The sequence below is a fragment of the Malus domestica genome, chromosome 16, assembly GCF_042453785.1.
Source record: "Malus domestica chromosome 16, GDT2T_hap1".
Classification (NCBI taxonomy): Eukaryota; Viridiplantae; Streptophyta; class Magnoliopsida; order Rosales; family Rosaceae; genus Malus; species Malus domestica.
In genome coordinates, this window is record NC_091676.1 from 13,824,179 (window position 1) to 13,844,299 (window position 20,121).

The following is a 20,121-nucleotide window of genomic DNA, read 5'->3' on the forward strand; positions in this document are numbered from 1 at the left end:
ATGTTAATGGAGCTTGGTTCAAGGCATTGGGTCGTGGTGGATATGGATAGGTGGCAAGAGATTATGCGGGTATCTTTTAAGGGGCAGGCGACAGTGGAGACCTGCCATATGAATCTAGTTTAATGGTGGAGGCTGAAGCGATACAAGTGGCAGTGTTGACTTATATTGATAAGGGCTTTGAGTCGGTTCAGATAGAGTCGGACTCCAAATGTCTAGTGGATATGCTTAACGGGAAAACTCAACTTGATGTTGTGATTGAAGGCATCCTTTTTGATGTTCAATGGTTGAAACAACAATTGAGGTCAATAGAAGTTATCTTCGCTCATCCTGTTTGCAACAAGACAGCGCATCCAGTGGCTTCTTTTGTTACGTGAGAAGGGGGCTTTCATAATTGGGATGGTCTTGAGCCAGAATCGCTATTTAATATTTTGGCTTCGGATGTAAACATTTACATTTGAATATAATAAAATTTCTTTCTTTTGGAAAAAAAAATTACTATAAATAAAGACACGGCGTGGCATAACACACACCTCACAATTGCCTATCTCTCTCATCTCTCTATGTTGCACCTCTCTCTCACTATCCTTTATATTGTTCAGTAAATTAGACCTACAACACATCTCCCAATTTCCTTTTCTTTTATTTTAGAAATCTTGAAGAAAAAAAAATTACAAACCCTAAAATATAAAAAGTAAGTTTTAGTGTACCCAACATGATATAATTTTATTCTATTTTATTATTAAAATCATACTATTAACTGTAAAATATTGTTGTCACCTAGTTGTACAGTCAATGATATTCATCTTTTTAATTTGTAAGTGAAAGGTCTTGAATTTGATTCTCGCCAAGCGAATTTGAATCTCATATTATTGTTTCACCCATTATGAGGCTTAGCCTACTAGATAATATCGCTAGTTCAAATTAAAAAAAAAAACTATAAAATACTGTTTACGCATTTGAATTGGAATACCAAATTGCCACTTAGTACTACGATCTAATGGTATTCTTCCTCACTTATAAGTAAGAGATCTTAAGTTCGAATCTCGTCAACGACGAATTTGAACCACATTATTGCTAGCTCAGTATGAGACTTAGGACACTCCCTCCCTTTTAGTGTAGATAATATTGCTTATTTAAAAAAAAAAATGGAATACCAAGTGATAGTTCTACACTTGCACTGAAAGTTTATCCCAAAAAATTAATGGAAAATTTTATCCGAAAAATGAATGGATAAGGTTGGACTCTAGTAGTAAGAGTATTTAAGTTCAATACAATTTAGCCAAACTAATTAACCAACTTTTTTTTTTTGCCACTCAATATTACGGTATGTGGTATTTCTCCTTATTTGGAAGTGAGAGGTCTTAGGTTCGAATTTCGTGGATGGCGAATTCAATACCAAATTAGGCTGCCCATCGTGTGGCTTTACCGAACTCCCACTCCTTTTAGTGTAAAAATATCGATGTACTCAAAAAAAAAAAAAAATTAACCAACTTTTTTTTGGTCAATAAACTAATTAACCAAATTAAGTACAATCTAATCTAATCTAATCGAATTCGGTTCACCTTTTTATTGTTTTTCTAAAAAGGAATCAGCTAGTGACTTTGCCATGACAGTCCATCATTTTAGAGGTTGAGACGACTCACGGAGGCATTTTATGTTCCTCTAACACCAAGAATCGATCCAAAACGTGGAGTGTGGAATGTTAATGTAGAATATCTTCTCCCGAAAGACCTTTCTAAGCAAGGCAAAGCCTAACCGCCACCTGAGAATGCAACGCAAGAAGTCAGATGGACGACCTCAGAAATACAAATTCATACTATATACATCTTGTTAAAGCTTGTTTAAGGTCCTTGAAAGTGGACCTCGTAAGTTTAGTTCAGATGAGGAAGTCTTAGGTAAAGTTGTCGTAGGGGGGACCAACGCACAAAATACATCGATAATCCGTCTAAACCGATGGGCGGAGATGACACAAAGTTTGCCGGCTAATCAGTGGGTGGAATCTTAATTTGTATTAGACTAATCCGCAAATTAGCCTTCCCTTCCTCTTTATTATACACACACAAACTTTTGTTTTAACGTAAAAGTAAACTAGTGTCCAAATTTTACGTACTCTACGAGCATGACAGCCTTATTTTTGTTTTTCATATTGCTTAGTACCCAAGTGATGATTCTGACGGGATTCTCTAACCTAATTTCATATTTTATCTGTTTTTTTATTACGTTTTTCTAATCGACTTAATTATTTCTAATCTAAATTCACAATTCTATAAGTTTTTTGTGTTTTAAACTCGACATTCTAACTTACGAGAACAACTTACATAGAACCAGTTCACCATCTATGTGCCATCCGGTCCAATAATGCATTGCGCATGAAAAAATTTATGCATAGCGATGCATTATTGAACTGAAATGCTACGAGACAGTGAACTAGTTATATATAAGTCTTCCAGACAAGACTTGAACGGCAAGCAAAGTTTGTAAAGATAAGGGGACAAAACCAAAAGAAAACATATGAGAAGAAAACATGTGTACATGAAGACACTTGAATTGAGAGGAACACTTTGTTTGTCGGTTGTTATATTTCAATTATCTGTCTCTCCCTTTGTCTAATCAGAAACCACCAGACAAACAAACTGGCAAATGCTAATACTTCGAGATATATATGAGGTCCTCTTGCGGGAGGAGCCAAACCTGATGTGTTGAGGATCGAATTTGACCTCTCTCCCATACGAGGATCTAGGATTTACACAAAGGTTTGTGTGGGCCTCTGGTTTGAGAGTATCATATTAGAGAGAGAGAGGTTTTATGTTGGAATATCGTCTTCTTATCTGCAAATCACAGTCGTTTGTAAAATCAGATCATTCCAATCACAGAAATGAGAGATTCGGACGCATTACACGTCAAACTGTGACTTGTCCGCAACATACGAGGAGACAAGAATTTTACTAGTGCTAGCCCACAGGATGGATGGATACTACCCCAAAAACCACCCACTCTTGATTTATTTGCTCTCAAAAAAGGATGAGCCCACATGCCAATTGGTAGGATGAGGAAAGTGACACTCCCCAACTTTTTAAATGGGGGCACTATTGCAAAAAAGAGGATGCCAGCCTTATCAATCACACGACCACCATGATTTCTCAAAGCATATTCCTACACCTACACCTACGTCAGCCTTAAATCATCTTTTAATCACTTGGCAGAGAATTTAAGGAATTCTTACTGACACTCCCGAAAAATTTATTCAGCACTTCCTTAGATACGCACTTTCTCTTTTGTGCTTTTCCGAACGAGAAATACAGAATGAATTTTTTAGAACGACAATAATTACTCTCGAAATTCGTACAGATAAAGACGTTGATTAAAAATTTCTTGTTTGGATAAACAAACGAAAGCATCAAACTAAAGAGACCCAAGACATAATTAACATTTACAGGTGTTTCTTTTATCATGATATCTAGACATGCTTTGGGAACAAGAGCCCATCACACACTTAAGAAGTAAGAACAAGGACATAATTTAGCATTACTTTTAACTGGCTTGCCGTTTATATTTAAGGATCAAAATATCTAGGATATAATTAATTAAAATACCTTACCACAATAACAAGAGGCTGTCTAAGTCTGTTGCGGTCACGCGCAAGTCTTGTCTTGCGCTGGCTGCTGTTTTCACACATGAGGCCTGTGCTTCTTTCATTGCATATATGATAAATGTTGATGGAAACTTACCAGGGCCCCGCCAACTGAGAGCTCCCGCTTAATTTCGTAATCGAACTGGAGCAACATGTTTCCGTCACCACCAAACTTTCGATAGCCACAGCATAGGAAAAAAAGGATGACATGAAATTTTTCTCCATGTACAGAAGAATTATAGTAAATGGAAGGCGACTTCAACGAAACTAATGTAACAGAAAGAATATTGCATCAATTAAAAGGCCACAAATAGTCATATTTACAAATTCGAGAGTAGCATTTCTTCGGACAGAAACTTGGGACAGCAAGCGATATACAAACATTGCTCAGTCATTGATTCTTATGTAGAGGCCTCGAATGAGCGTTTTACTGATGAGTATAGTCAATTTCGGAAAAGAAACCTATGTCCTAACCTCAAGTATTAGGTTCAATTTGAACCTTAACCGAGGCAAAAATTCCTACCAGGACTCCTATATAACGTGAACGCTGCCAGTTTTCTGTTGCATGATCCCCAGTGATTGTCCTACAAAACCAATGAAATTGTCTGGGTGAACGATTTATTTACCATTGTGGAAGTCCTTACAGAACAAACAAGTATGATCAAATCTAATGTACACTTCTAATGAAATACTACACATCTTACAAAGGATTCAAGAATACCTGAGTTACCCGCAAAAGAATAAGGTTTCGAAAGAATTTTGCTTCTAGTTAAACGAACACTAGCCACCTCAGGCCTTGGAACATTATCCACGGGTAACTGATTCGAGAAGTCACCGTCAGGCTGGCAACCTACCGAGTTCCCCAAGCAAACTTCTGAATTTTGTGCGAGAATTTGATCAGGTTTCCTTAAAGAAGGCAAATGCTGTGAGTCTCTCTGTTTTACAATTAAGTAATTATATCTCAGATTAGCTGTTTGTCACTAAAACGTTTGATGGAAAAAGGAGAGGGAGACAATCTTGTTTTGATGCAATCCAAAATGTTGTCCGATACTCATTTAACATCTTCATACTAGTGACTCACCATGTCACTACAAAGCTCCTCAGTCGATGCCATTGCCTCATGATAAAGATGACTAAGATCTGACCGGAGCCGATTGCATCTTTGAGAGTAATATACTTTAGTAGCAAGGGGAAGAGGACAATCTGATTAATACAAAACTTTTTGTCAAATACTGTGAACAGAGAGCACGTACGGTAGATTATTGGGAAAGAATGATCATCAGGATAAACTTTCCCAAGAAGTCGATTGAAGTTCAAAAAGTACATATGATGATTCATCTTTAAGATTCAAGACCTTATTGTTAATCTTTGCATGCTAAAGTAAAAGAATTGAGCAAACCGACACTATTATTAGCATACCTTTAATTGGCAGGCAGCATTCAAGGGCTTGCCCGGACTTCTTATACTTAAGAGCAGGATAAGGTATTTCACTTGCAGGAATGGCTCCTTTTGGAGAATCCCTATCTGCACACATGCACGAAATACATACCTAGATGTGAATACACCATAAATTTAGAAGCAACTAGAGAATCAATAAAGTTTTAGTTACGTTAGAGGTGATAGTTACCATATTTATGCATATTTGAAATAATGAAACAATGAAATCCATTTGTAGTTTCTTCCCAATTTCAGTTCTTCGTTTCCTCTAGGGTGTGGGGTGGAAATCTAAAAGTTCTCTGAATTAATGCGTAATGAGAATCAAACATCAAAATCAACCATATCCAACTTCTCATACTATGAAAATGGTGGTGATATACTCATGCCCAAGTAATGAGGGTAGCTATAGATGAAAAGTTCTCTATATTTTAACATTAGGGAGTATTTAAAATACAAAATAAAGTGATTGGATATTCAATACTCGACAAGCAACATGTGAGTGTATAAGATGATGATTTAATATAAAACTTCCAAAAATTAAAGATCCTCACAAGGACATGCATCCTGAGTACTTGCAAGTTTTGATACAGCAGATGCTGTTCCTATATCATCTGATAGTGGCAGCTGCTGACCTGCTACCCTACAAGCGGGGAAAAAGGCATTTGCATCATTTAATGGAAATGAAAGACAAATATCCAACACCATTTAAAGGCTTCTTCTACATCAATACAAAAACAAAACAAAAAATAGAGCGACTGAACATTTCCAACAAGCCATTGCGTTTGACTTGTATACAGGATGCAAGAATGAATCCCACTTTTGTAACATTGCATCACCCTACCCACAATGGGTAGGCAGCTAATAAACAAAAATAAAAATATAAAAATTTTGCGATAAGGCATCAATAAAAGTAGAAAGAAGTCAAAAGAAGTGCCCATGGTCTAGACATTCTTTGTGACCCCACTACAGGGTAAATGTCTAAAGCCACTAAGAGTCCATTTCTCTAAATTGCTCATTAAACACAATGCACAAGTACTCAAAATCCTTAAAAGAGGAAAATGAAAATTGACAGTCCAGTATTCGGCTGTGCATAAGATCAGAGGAAAAGGGGGGGGGGGGGGCGAAAGAAACTGACTAAAGGGAAACAGCTAGAGCAGTTGTGTGCATTATATGTTTGAAGTTCAAATAGACTTTTAAAGTACTTAAGATATGTATATAATCACAATGCAAAGATAATTAATGGTCACAAGAATAACAATCGTACATTTTAAATCGTTTCGTTGGTGGAAGTATCACAGATGTTGAGCCATTGGTATTTCCTGGACTAACTCCGGAACCATCCATCATGATTGTCACATCTGCATAAGCTGAATTCACTATATGAAATGATACATATATGAACAAATCCTTATGCAGAATAGCTGTATAATAACTTATTTGATTGCTTTATTTGGGAGCTCATTTTTGCTCTTTGAAAAAGTCAAGCACTCCTCTCTAGTGGAAAATAAAGGAGGGAGGAGTGCACTTGCGCAAATCAACTTAAGAAGGCCATTGTGACATTGCTAGATGATATTAAGAATAGAACTAAACTCTAGGGAGAATCTTATATTTAAAAAAAATCTGCAATATGCCAATACTTCATATACCAGGCCCTAAGTTACAGCCTGATTAATTTGTTCAGGAACATGATTTAAATGGAAAATTGCACCCTAATGGTGAAAAAAAGTAACATGTCGGGCAAGGAAAGAAAAAAAGGTGATAAAAACAAAACAGAGATTTAAAATTAGGAAAGTCAAGATATCAAATTGAAGACAATATTAAGCACAAATAACAGTTACTTTTTGCCTCCATAAAAGAGCCAGGATTCATTCCCATTTTCCCATCCAACTGGAATCGTGACACAGTGATATCATCTGCATCTATAGATTCAGATCGTTCTAGCTCTCCAACTAAAGTGGACTGGTCTAGAAAAGGTTAAGAATCATCAAATTGTCACACCATTTGGTAACATTATCCACTGAATCAGAAAAAAAAAAAAAAAAAAAAAGAGCACCAAGATGCTACTTGAAAAAAAAAAAAAACTCAGAAAATGGTGTTTATATCAATAACTACTATTAAATCTTCCATAACACTAAACTTTACTCCATTTTGTTTCAAATAGAAATGAATAAGAGAAACGGGATGAGGCATCAGTACGAAATGTAAGAAAGAACAAGGAAAACACTAAACTTTACTATTGAAATAAATAAAAAAAGGATACTAGAATGAGCAATTGATAACTTTTTCCTCTCCTTCTTCGGAGGCTTCCTTTGCCCCATACTTCCATCAAGCTCCAAAGTAGTTTCCTGCATAGAATTTAAGGACCTACAAAGTTCTGAAAATTCCGGGCCATCCAGCACACTTAAAGAGTTAGGAAGGAACCAATCAGCAAACACTACTTGCAGTCCAATAAACAAGGATAAGGTATCTACCACATTGAGAGATCCTAGATTGGAACATGAATTGGGCTATGCATGCAACACATTTTTCTCCATCGAGCATGCAACACACCACATACAAACATTTGAGCAATAAATATTATGAAGAGAACTAATTCACATCCAAAGGTTTCCACTGGGTGCTAGCATCGAGTATTTTCTTACATGGTAGCATGCTTCAAATTGTAAAGCGCAAGAATACTGGGCTGACACACATACACACACAAGAAAGGGAAAACAAACATGTGTGTCTACATATGAAAGGCCTAAGGAACACAGAGAAAACTATTTTGAAGGAAATAGCGGAAAAAAAAGACCTCCAAACCTGCATGAGCCACATACTGACTGGCCTTGACTGGTTTTTTACAAGCATTGCAACACACCTTCACAGTATGTTAAATAATCAAATTAAATAGAGGTTATGCATAGAGATATAACCACACAAACACATCAGATATAAACAACGACACGGATCAGTCAGGTACCTTTTTTATTTTTTACTTAAAGACTTAAAGCAGATCAGCTATATAAAAAGTAATATTCTTCATATCTAACACACTCCATGCAGTAAAGGCAACTTGTGTTGTGCATAATCGAAATATCATGATGTTAATTTTTTGGAGATTACAGAAGCAGAGGGCTTATTGCTGCCACAAACACTCTCACAGGCTAAAGTAGTCACTAGTCAAGTGATGATATCTTGTTTGACCTACATAAATCTAAACCTGAGAGAAATGTATTAATTTCTCAGTCCAGTAAAGGACAGTGGATGGTAGTCCTCTCCCATCCACAAGACCTCAAACCAAGGTAAAGGCCAGATTCAACCCCTGGTCCCTGGATATAAACCCCAAGGAACTTTACCTACTTTTCTGCTAACCACAAAATCATAGTCCATATCAATTACTGTATGCAAGAAGTCATAAGGTTCCTACAGCAATCGCACAGAAAACTATCTATAGTTCCACTCAGCCTCTCACTGCACCATAATTCATATCAACACATTTGTAACCAATATTTTTGGTCTGAGACAGACCACAGTATTGCTGAACATCACATTGATCCACTGTACTCAATTTGACTGTTGATGACTTCGCAATCATTTAATTTCTTCAATGTGTTACTGCAACTATCCACTACTTGAAGTTTATTCGCCCCCATAAAATAAATTCATGCTCATTTATTAGCAAAAGAAGTCACTAGAGACTTAGAAAAGGCTAAGGTCTCCTTTATTTCCAGTTAAGGAAGTTATGACCACTATTGTATTAGTACTACAAGCACAAAGGTAGTAAATATGAAGTTTCTAATGTTTAGGATGGAAGAAATAAAGAATTTGCCAGCTTGAACAGTGTTATATACCTACATGATAATGTACAAGTTATTTCTTTGCAAAAGTGTAAATACTCAGCATACATGGGCAAATCGATGTAATCTAAACCTTACCAAATGTAAAGGATCATCCATCGGCTTCAAACCAAACACATGCATATCTGCAGACCCAGATGAAAATCATCAAACAAAATTATCGAACTACAAACTAAAGGCTTGCATGAAACTATAAAATGTTACAATACAGAATTGAACCAAGAGCTGTGATACATATGCATCTAGAAAACCAAATTTTTAGAAACAAAATGAAAACACTTAAAGGTGCACATTAATCTGCCAAATTTGATAAAAATGTTCTTAATCATGTTTATAAATATATAGTATTATAATGTCGAATAAAAGATGTTCCTAGTCGAAACCACCATCACCAGATTATCATTAACCCCATGACCATAGAACAAATACACTTCTTTATTAAAAAGGTGCGTCTGAATTAAATAAAGAAATCACCTTCTTCGTCAAGCAAATTAGCTTCATTTGCCTCACTTAATTCTCTGCAAATTATTTGAGCGGCAAACTTCTGATGGCCAACATCTTCTGTACAGAGGATACCGGGAATGAGGTTAATGACAAACCAAAACGGGGCAATTGAGTGCTGCTTAAAAGAAAAAATAATTAGTTCCACTAAGCATTGGTAGACCATAAGTGAGGCAGAGTGTAGAAAGCCCACAAAATGCACAAAAACATACAACCCCAAAGTCATATTGTACCATGCAAGTGGTCCTCAACCACAGTGGTGGAGAGGGGTGTTGCCCTTGCACCATGGCGTGCGTTCGAACCCCATCAGCTCTCTAATCTAACAAATCTATCGTTTGACAAAACAAAAAAAATAAAAAATAAAAAATCATATTGTACCTGTTATGCTTTGTGAGACAGTCCCGCCTGCCAGAAGCCTTGCCATGACGGCCATCCTCCCACTTCCAAGTGAACATACTATCGAGACTCGCATACCTGTATGTAACAATACGCTCTACTAACTTCCACTGTCCCAAAAAGAGTCCATGTAAAACCGTACGAACACTATCCAGCCTTGCATTACCACAGTAAAACCGAAAATCACTACGCGGATTGTGAGCCTGCGAGTAAAAATAAATTCATACAGCAACACATTTCAAAATGCACGGGCAATTCACAATGACAAGCACGAAAGAGTCCATCTTTATTTGCAATTCAAACGCATAAATAACCGCTACTCTAAACCCAAATTTAGCAAAGCAAAACTAAAAAAATCGAATTCATCAATGTGCAAACCACAATCCAAAACCCTACCAAAACCTTCAACCTAGAGAGCAATTCGCATAAATGCTTAATCAACCACTTGAAACAATCGAAATAAAAATTCAAGCAGCAGGTGAACCTCACATACACCACAGTCCGTACAAGCAGCCTTCTTCCGAGTCCCAACAAAACGCCTCGCAATTACCAAAAACGACACCGAATCGGAGAATCCCAACCGGCAGCAATCGAAAGTTCCGGCGAGCTCGGAGCAAGCAATGGTCGCAGTGGCGGAAAGAGAATGCGCGAACGTGCGTGGCAATGGCGGAAGCGGAAACCCTAGAACGGAGAGGGAGAGAGAATCCTACTTTTCTCTTTCGTTTTTTTATTTTTTTTTTGGAGTGAGATTTGAAACTGGAAAACGATAATTTGAGTGCTCGTGGGTTTTCTGCTGCTCCGACTCCGAGAGGGAGAAGAGAAGAGGAAAAGAGGGAGACGGTTGAGGGGTTTTTGTCTTTTTATTCAATTTGTTTGGCTGCGCCAACTGCCAACACGTGCCCACGGGGCCCACTTGATTTGTAGATAACGTTTTAAGTGTAGTAGTGAATCATATCTATGCATTTTAGTACGAGTTCGATCCTGATTGATCCTCTTACTTCTAATTGTGTTTAAAATTTATTCAATACGGTCGATATTTTCATGAAAATATAAAATAAAAAAATATGAAAATTAGGGGTTAAGTCTAAACTTCACCTCATATCAAAGAAACTAATTTTAGACTAAAATCAACATATACCGTCGATTTTGCTGACACATTTTTTAAATATTTGAGCAACTTTTATATTTCGTTAAAACCAATATTTGACAATTCATAAGGTTTCATTATAAATTTTCATTGTTTTCATCAAAAGTAATCAATATCGATACTTGATATATCTATTGATATTTTCACAAATTTGCATATCAATATTTCCACCGATACCAATATTTTAAACATTGCTCCTAACAACTAACATTTTAACTTGTTTGTTAAAAAAACTTTTATTTAATTTAAACTTTAAGAAAAATGGGATACCGCAAAGTGATAAAAAAGAGAGGGCGAAAATGTCTTTATATTTTATACAATGATATATTTACACTAAAGGGGTAGAGAAATAATTTGATTGCGAACTCGGCATTCATGAGATTTAAACTTAAAACATTTCACTAATAAGTGAAAATAAATACAATTAAATCATAGTACTAAATATCGAAAACGAAATGTCTTCTTAGTAAACATTTTTGTCTCGTATTGTTATAGACACTATAACCGTAACTCATTGAAAGGATTAAAACTATGGACCTATTCTAAAATCCTAGCCCATCACCCAGTCTTCTTCGCCACTTAGCTAAAATCCCAAGAGCTTATGCAAGACATCTTCTTGAGTTCAAATTTTGTGCATACAATTTGTCGTATTGTTGAAATGAAATGCAAAATCTCGAGTCCAACCAACAATTTGATTTCATTTAGCAAAAACACATAAGTGAAATTTTAGTTGTACACGTAGAAAGTGAAGATTGAATGTCGTTAGAGATATATCATCGGTGATAACACATAACTTTGTATATCATTACACTCGGCTAATACCATTTTTTATCACCTTCATTTCTCTTGGGTTGAAGACAAAATTGAGTTGATTGGAATTTGGAGATGGTGGTAAACCAACCCAACAAGCATCCGTACAGCCTTGGCCATGGAGCTATTGGATCCAAGCCCACTGACTATATAGCCCAGCCCAACTCCTTGAGAACCCCCTCAAGAACCCACAACAACCTTCTGGGTTGGTTAAGCCCATGTTGAATTTGATCTTCGTGATGTTCGTCTTAGGCCCATTATAACAAGATCTAGCTTTTCGGCAATCTTATTAGTGTAATATTACCATATATTTATGTTGTCTTTAAAATGGTTGAAGGTGTTTTAGTGAAAATATTTTTGGAACTAATTCTTAGCAAAAATACAAATAAATCTTGAAAAAGCACGCTTTTGGAACCCAAAAACATTTTCTTTAAAAGCGTTTTCAATCATTTTAACAGCACATCCAAACAAGTTTTATGTTTATGGCATTATTATTCTCACTCTTGATTTTTCGTTTGATTTTAGCATGGTATGTGAGCTGCAGTGGCGTAGCCAAGATTTTCAAATAATAGGGTCATAATATCAACCAAAAAGCTTCATTGGGCCATGTCGTCGAGCACCTAGTAGGCACCTGCTAATTTTTGTCAACATTTGTCAAAAGTTTATGCCAACATATGTCGACAACTACTATTACTTGAAGAGGCTTGTCGAGGGGTGGATGTAGGACACTGTGGAGTAATGTTAAAAACTATCAAGCCTTTTCAACCAAAGTATTTCATACAAGAAGAGAGAAAATGAAGACAAATATAACATAAGAAAATAGAAGAAGTATGAAGATGAAGTTGTAATTTAGTTTCTCTTAACTGTTTATAAATGTCAATACAATATACAAACAAATATATATGGGGGTTTTGAAGTTATTGAGATTAAAGACAACCAATGACCTAATATTGGTTCCGTCATTGGTGAGCGGTATAGAATAATAAAATAATGTATATAGTTGGTCGTTGTTTCTAATCTCGTGTATGTTTATACTGTTATTCTGATTGAGCAATCCACATGATTGACTACCACTAACATGCTAGATTCAAGTGAAATTGTGTTTTATTATACGATAAAAGACTTTTACTTTCTCGATGTCAGATTGTTCGTCGCAGGAATCTCCTGGCGGTCGAGCACACAGCTCCCCTGGGAGAATGGCGTCGGTTGAGGGTATCTGTCGTACTCCTGCTTTCTTCTCGGGCTTGCTCGGGAAGGCCTTCGTCGGGCAGATCTTGGTCGGGCAAGACACACTTCGGGCAAGGCTCGTCGGGCAGTTCTGAAAGAGAAGGACAGAGTTAATTTGAAAGGGTGCCTTTGTGGGGCCTTAGGTGTAGGCCTTGAGGCTCACAATCAAGATTAACTTTATCGTGCTCAGGCGTGCCACTGCCATCTTCAGTATGGCAGATGTTGAATGGGTGTTTAAGCTTTGATTGAATATGTATACGCCCGAGAAACCGAGTTAGATATAACAGGTGCCTTTGTGAGGCCTTAGGTGTAGGCCTTGAGGCTTCCTGTCAAACTAAACCAGCGCTTGGATGTATCATATTTGGCCTTTTATGGTTGCCAGAGTTTTATCACTATTATACCTTTGATTATCTGAATCCCAGAGGTAGGACGAACCCAAATGAGTGCCTTTGTAGGGCCTTAGGTATAGGCCTTGAGGCTTCCCATCAGAGTTAATCCTTATACTCGGACCAACTAGACCGCAACATAAAATGAAGCTAAATAGATGCCTTCGTGGGGCCTTAGGTGTAGGCCTTGAGGCTTTCTATCAGAATTCACTCTATGCTTAAGCCTTTTCTACGAATCAAGATATAATAGTAACAAAACGGAGAAATAGATTGATTACTTGCGCCCCAAGTAACTTCGGACTTCTCGCTTATCAAGGATCGTCGTGGATGGGTTGAGTCCACATAGAGTTCTTTTTTATGCCTTGAGGCTAAGGACTTTTAAACTGATCTTTAAATTACATGCCCGCGGGCTTAAGCCTCAGATCTGATCTAAACTCTGACGTGATTCAGATCGGATTCAAGTGCTGAAGACTCATTTTCATTGTGACTTTGCCAGAAATAACTTGTATATAACTGAGAATATATAACATGTTATTGTGCTTTTAAAAGAAAGAAAAGACAAAGACAGAGCAAAGATAGTCGGGCAAGTTTGAACCTTATCGGCCAAGGCTGAACTTCTTACAAAATCTATCTTTGTGGCTCTATCAAAGGTCTGAAAGCTTTCAGAAGGGGTTGATGGGGAGAAGAGGATACAAAATGAATCGATACCACCAAGAACAAGGTAGCAGAGCTATTACAGGGGTTTGGGAAGGTTTATCCCGAACGGGATGAAGGCTTGTGCTGACTACAGCTTTGTTGAAGGCAAATCTGGCTTGAGCAGAGTTTTGGCTTTTGTTTGTTTGTTTGAGTGTCCTTAATTCTGTCTTCTCTTCTTCCTTTTATAGACGGATTCAGCTTGGGTTCCTGTAGCAACGGCGGTTGCCCGAATGCGGTTTGGTGATGACTCACTAGCTTTTTTACATGAATGCCACCAATAAAGTACTTTATTGGGCTGTGCAGTGATTGAATAACCTACCCCCTGTGGTCTTTGAGCAGGTAAGCAGGTGGCCTTTGTAATTTGTGCCCAGCCGAAAGCCTCTTTCCTGCCTCCTAAGTTTTCCTCTGGGCCTTGGGTTTGGGCCGACTTTCTCTCTGGCCCAAAGTTCAGATTTTATCCCAAACAGTGCCCCCTTCAATTGATGTTAAGGTTGGGATCCCAAGCGCCAACATTAATTGAACAACAGCATGCGTGCCTTTTGAGCTTCCTGCGACCTTTAAACTACCTTCTGGTTCTCTATAAATTCTGGCTTTGGAAACCCTTTTCAAATCATCACCTCTTCTTCATTTTGGTCTTTACCCCTCATCCACCTTGAATCATTCCGTCTTCCCACTGAGAAATGGGTTCCTCAGGTTTTGAGTGGAGTTTTCTGAAACTCCCCTTTCGTGAAAAATTTTCACCTGATGATTGCTACCTCCAACACCTTTGGTCGATCACCCCTCTACCTCCAACACCCTTGGTCAGGCGGTCTCCTCCTGATGACTGATCTTCCCACCACTTGTGGTGATAAGTTGGGCTTCATCATCATACATGGTGAAGATCTTGTAGGAGGGTCCCCTACCAAGCTCATGTTGGCCGCACAACCCGATCACTTAATTGGGTTTCAACCAAGAAGATAACGGGAAACCAGTTGAAGACACCAACACTTTCAGAGAGGATCAAATGTAATACATAGGATTTGGTATCTTGTAATCTCATCAATTTGTCGACATGAAATAAGAAATTTTATCTATTTCTACATCTCTGCCTTCTTTAAATGTTTGGATGAACAAAACACCGTATGTGAATTTCTAAGGTCTGTCTCACTCTGCCCCCTCTTCGATATAGCAATCCCTAACATCCCATAATGTAGGACAATATTTCTTCAAGAATTTTGCATTAATAGGGTGTTTCTGCTCACTGCCTTCGAGGTCTGCCAGATAATATCCTCCTTTGTTCAAAACCCGACTAATAATAAAAGGACCTTCCCATGTCGGGCTCCATTTCCCGAAGCCACGCAGCTGAGCGCCTAGCGGGAGGACTGCTTTCCACGCTAAATCTCCTTCCTTGAAAGACTTTAACTTCACCCTTTTGTTATAAGCTCGGGCAACAGCAATCTTTCCTTCTTGAATCTGGTTCAAGGCTTCAATTCGGACTGCATCCAGATCTTCAATACCTTGACACATGGCTTCGATATATTCTGCACTATGCAACCCAAATTGGTTTTGAATTCTTACGGAACTGACGTTGATTTCCATAGGAAGCACTGCATCTTGCCCGAAAGTCAAGGCATAAGGAGTCGTGCCTGTCCCCGCTCTTTTAGAAGTCCGGTATGCCCACAATGTATTCCCTAGCATCTCATGCCACCTTTCTGGACTATCAATCACCACCCTTTTAATAATGTTGACCAAAATCTTGTTGCTAGCTTCTGCTTGCCCATTTGACTGAGGGTAGTATGGACTGGATTGGATCATCTTTATTTTGTACTTGCTTGCAAACTCTTCAACCTCCTTTGAAATAAAAGATGGCCCACGATCTGTTACTATAGTTTCAGGCACCCCATACCTGTGCAGGATCTTGGTCTCAATAAAATTTTTGACCACGGCCGAAGTTATGGATTTTACTGCCGATGCTTCCACCCATTTGGTGAAGTAATCCGTTGCCACAATTATGAAAGTATGTCCCTTACTAGAGGCCGGATAAATCTGCCCGATGAAGTCCATTGCCCATCCTCGGAACGGCCAAGGCTTGACCACTGGATTGAGAGGTACGGATGGTACATGCTGGAGAGGTCCATGTCTCTGACATTCTTCACATCCGCGGGCATAGGACTTACAATCTTTTTCCATGTCGGGCCAGAAATAACCATACCTTCTGAGTAGCCATCTCATCTTCGTTCCCGCTTGATGTGCTCCACATATTCCCTCATGTACTTCGGCCATTACTCTCATGGATTCCTCTAGGCCTAAGCATTTTAATAGCAACCCATATGGGGTCTTCCTCAACAGATTTTTTGTCCACAATACATACTTGGTTGCTTGCTGCCTATTCTTCTTACTTGTGGGTGAAGAAGGATCTTTCAGATACTGAGTAATAGGTGTCCTCCAATCCTTCACCTTGGTCTCTAGAACCATTACATCCAGACTGAACCTCCGATCTGAAATAGAGGGAAGGTTTCTTGTTTGGATCTCAACATCAACACCATACCTCCTTTCTTGCATTGGCACTCCTGAAGCTAGTTGCTCCATTTCATTGGCTGCCAAGTTAGATCCCCTAGGAATGTGATTGACTGATATATCAGACTCCCACAAACTCAGCAGTTGTGTTGCTGCCATATAGTACCCTGCCATAGTGATATGTCTGCATTTGAACTCGCCATTTAGTTGATTTATCACTAACTCCGAATCACCAAAGATCTCTACCTCAGTTGCCCCCAAGTCCATCAGGATTTCCAGGCCGATAATCAATGCCTCATATTCTGCCCGATTATTGGTATTTTCTTGATAATCAAGTAGGAAGGAATAGTAATGATAAACCCCTTGAGGGTTTATAATCACAATTCCAGCTCCTGCTGCCTTCTGAGTGTAGGACCCGTCGAAATATAGCTTCCAAGGTGTAATCCAAAGACCTGCTACCCTCCTTATCTCTTGCTGGATCCAATCTTCCTTGCCCGAAACATCACTTCTTGGTGGGATCCAAACATTAGCAACTTCTAAACTTCCCGGGATATTGATTTCCTCACTTTGAGACTCCTGATGTTCAGTCAGGAAGTCAGCAATTGCCTGGCCTTTGACTGCCCTCTGGGGTATGTACTGAAAACTGAATTCTGATAATGCTAGAATCCACCTCCCAATCCTCCCTGCTAGCATAGGTCTTGACAACATATACTTTATCACATCTGTTTTGGCGATAATGTGCACATGACAAGGTAGCATGTAATGCCTTAGCTTGCTGGCAGTAAAATATAGAGCCAAACACAGTTTTTCCACCGGAGAATATCTTGTTTCTACCTCGGTCAGAATTCTGCTGAGGTAATACACAGCCTGCTCTTTTCCTCCTTCATTATTCTGAGCTAGTAGACTCCCAATTGATCTTTCCGATGCAGATATATATAGTTTCAATGGCTTTCCCCTTTGAGGTGGCACCAGCACTGGTGGGGAAGTTAAGTAAGCCTTGATGCTATCAAATGCCTGCTGGTGGGTTGGCCCCCACTCAAAATTCTCCCTATCCTTCAATCTCAGTAGTGGAGTTAGTGGCTGGATTTTGCCCGCCAAATTGGCAATGAATCTCCTTAAGAAGTTGATTTTCCCTAGCAATCTCTGAAGCTGTACTTTGTTGGTAGGTGGAAGTGACTCTAATATTGCCCGAGACTTATTTTTGTCCACCTCCACACCTCTCTGATGTACCAAAAATCCCAAAAAATTGCCCGCTCTCACTCCAAAAGCGCATTTCTTTGGATTCATCTTCAACTTGTGGATCCGCATCCTCATCAATGCTTGCTTGAGGTCCACGAGATGCTGCTCTTCTGTCTTAGATTTCACCACAATGTCATCTATATACACCTCCATGTTTTGGCCAATTAAATCATGAAAAATGGCATTCATTGCCCTTTGATACGTGGCGCCTGCATTTTTGAGCCCGAATGGCATGACCAGATATTCATATGCCCCCACATGACCAGGACATCTAAAAGCTGTCTTATGAATATCCTTTGGCGCCATCTTTATTTGATTGTAACCGGCATTTCCATCCATAAACGATAAAACTTTATGCTTTGCTACAGCATCTATGGATAAGTCAGCCATGGGCATGGGATATTCATCCTTTGGTGTGGCGCTATTAATATTCCTATAATCAACACAACACCGTACTGCTTTTGTTATAGCTTTTAAAATAGGTACAATGTTGGCTAGCCACTCTACATATTTGGCTGGTCTAATGAAGCCAGCTTTCACCAGCCTTTCAATTTCTTCTTTGACTTTTTCTTCTATCTCCTTTGACATCCTTCGTGGTGCCTGCTTGACAGGTTTATATCCTTCCTTGATAGGCAATCTATGTTCCACCAGGGCTGGGTCTAATCCTGGCATCTCGGTGTAATGCCAAGCAAAACAATCTTTGAATTCTTGCAAAAGAGAGATAATCTTGGTCCGATCCTCAATCCCTAATAAACCACTGATTTGAATTGGTCTTGGATCCTCTTCTGTGCCTAGCTCAATAACTTCCAATGGATCCTGGACCTCTGGAGGTGGCTTATCAGGTTCTGCACACAAAAATTCAACTAGCTCCGGGTTCTTGGGCAGACCGTCTGGCTCGTCTATATCGTAGACACATTCGGCCATTTGAATGGCCTTATCTAACTCCTCTGTGTAAGATTCTTCCTCATTTTCCTGCTGGCTGGTAGAAACTTTCTCCTGCCACTCCTGCTCTTCTTTATCCAAGAGCCTTTCTTCCTGTCTTCTTCCCTTTCCATACACCAACAGTCTTTTAATCAGGGATCTGACTGCCATGACCTGATCTTTCTTCTTTTGTTCGATCATTGATGGTATAGAGAGTTTGGTATAAGACAGGGTCTCTCCCACTCTTCCTTGGTAAGGAGCATCCCTTGTTCTAGAAGCTTTCGGGCCGTCACCTTGGTAGGGCGGCCGTTCTCATCAGCTCCTAAACATTTCAAAATCCCCACGTTGGGATTGTAGAAATTTGCTTCTGCAACATTAGCTGAGGGGAGGAACGGCCGTGATTCGGCCTCTATCATCTCCCAAAAGCTTGATCCTTCAGTACTTGCCTCGTGGTATACAGCCACTTGTTGATGAAGAGTGGAAGGGATGGCTAAACTTTGATGAATCCAATCTCTTCCAAGTAGGGCCCCGTAAGTGGAAGTGCAGTCTACTACAAAGAACGCCAACATTATTTTCTTGGACCCCAAATCTACCTTCAAAGGTAATATCCCATGAGTCCTGGTGATGGCACCTGAAAAGCTCGAGACTGTAAGGTTTGTGGGAATAAGATCTTCAGTGCTTCTCCCCATCCTCTTCATCTGCTTGGCTGGCAATATGTTAACAGCTGCTCCTCCATCAATCAAAACTCTTTTGAAAGGTACACCTTCCAGATGAGCTGAAACGTATATAGGCTTCAGGTGGTTGGCCAACGAAATACTTGGGCGGCTGAACACCATTTTATCTGTGTAAATCCGTATGGGACCACCTTTAGGTACTTTTGAGGATTCAACCTCGTCTGAGTCTTCCTCTGTAACTACCTCCACATTGACATGAGCCATCATCGGCTCAGTTGTTAAATAATCACCTTTCATAGTAGCGGGCTGGTCAGGCCTGGCGCCAAACATGGCGGATAATACATACGTCATGTTGATGTGGAAGTTGCTGGGTTCGAGCAAGTCCTCCTTCTTGCTCCCAATGTGATCCATGAACTCGTCTAACCAGGCCATTGCATCGGCTGGTAATAAGGGCTCTGGTATCCCTTCCTGTTGTGGTTGATTCATGTCTCCGTACAGCGCTTGCTTTGGAACTTCACCAAACGGATCCAAAGGCAGAAAGGTTGGTCTCCTCTCAGATGCAACAGTTTCCTCATGGGTGGGCCCTGGCCTCCAACCAGGTGTTGGCATCATAGTCAGATCTTCCTGAGCCCTTCTTAAGATCCTATATTTGCCAGGGTGATGGCTTTGTGGCACATGATTCCCCATACCCTCCGTCTTGCTGTTAGCCCTTTCTACTTCC

General features: G+C 39.2%; 1 protein-coding gene across 1 annotated transcript; it reads right to left on the reverse strand.

Annotated features, from left to right (window-relative positions):
- Positions 1–3,904: 3,904 nt before the first annotated feature.
- On the reverse strand, positions 3,905–10,505 carry LOC103403790 (uncharacterized). The gene is made up of 14 exons (XM_070815318.1): positions 10,298–10,505; positions 9,971–10,007; positions 9,787–9,882; positions 9,382–9,468; positions 8,986–9,032; positions 7,871–7,928; positions 7,329–7,442; positions 6,907–7,032; positions 6,333–6,435; positions 5,620–5,708; positions 5,051–5,155; positions 4,713–4,834; positions 4,353–4,566; positions 3,905–4,215 (listed from the first exon to the last, which is right to left on the reverse strand). The coding sequence occupies exons 3-14, from the start codon at positions 9,878–9,880 to the stop codon at positions 4,163–4,165; spliced, it is 1,212 nt and encodes a 403-aa protein (XP_070671419.1). The 5' UTR covers positions 9,881–9,882; positions 9,971–10,007; positions 10,298–10,505; the 3' UTR covers positions 3,905–4,162.
- Positions 10,506–20,121: the final 9,616 nt, after the last annotated feature.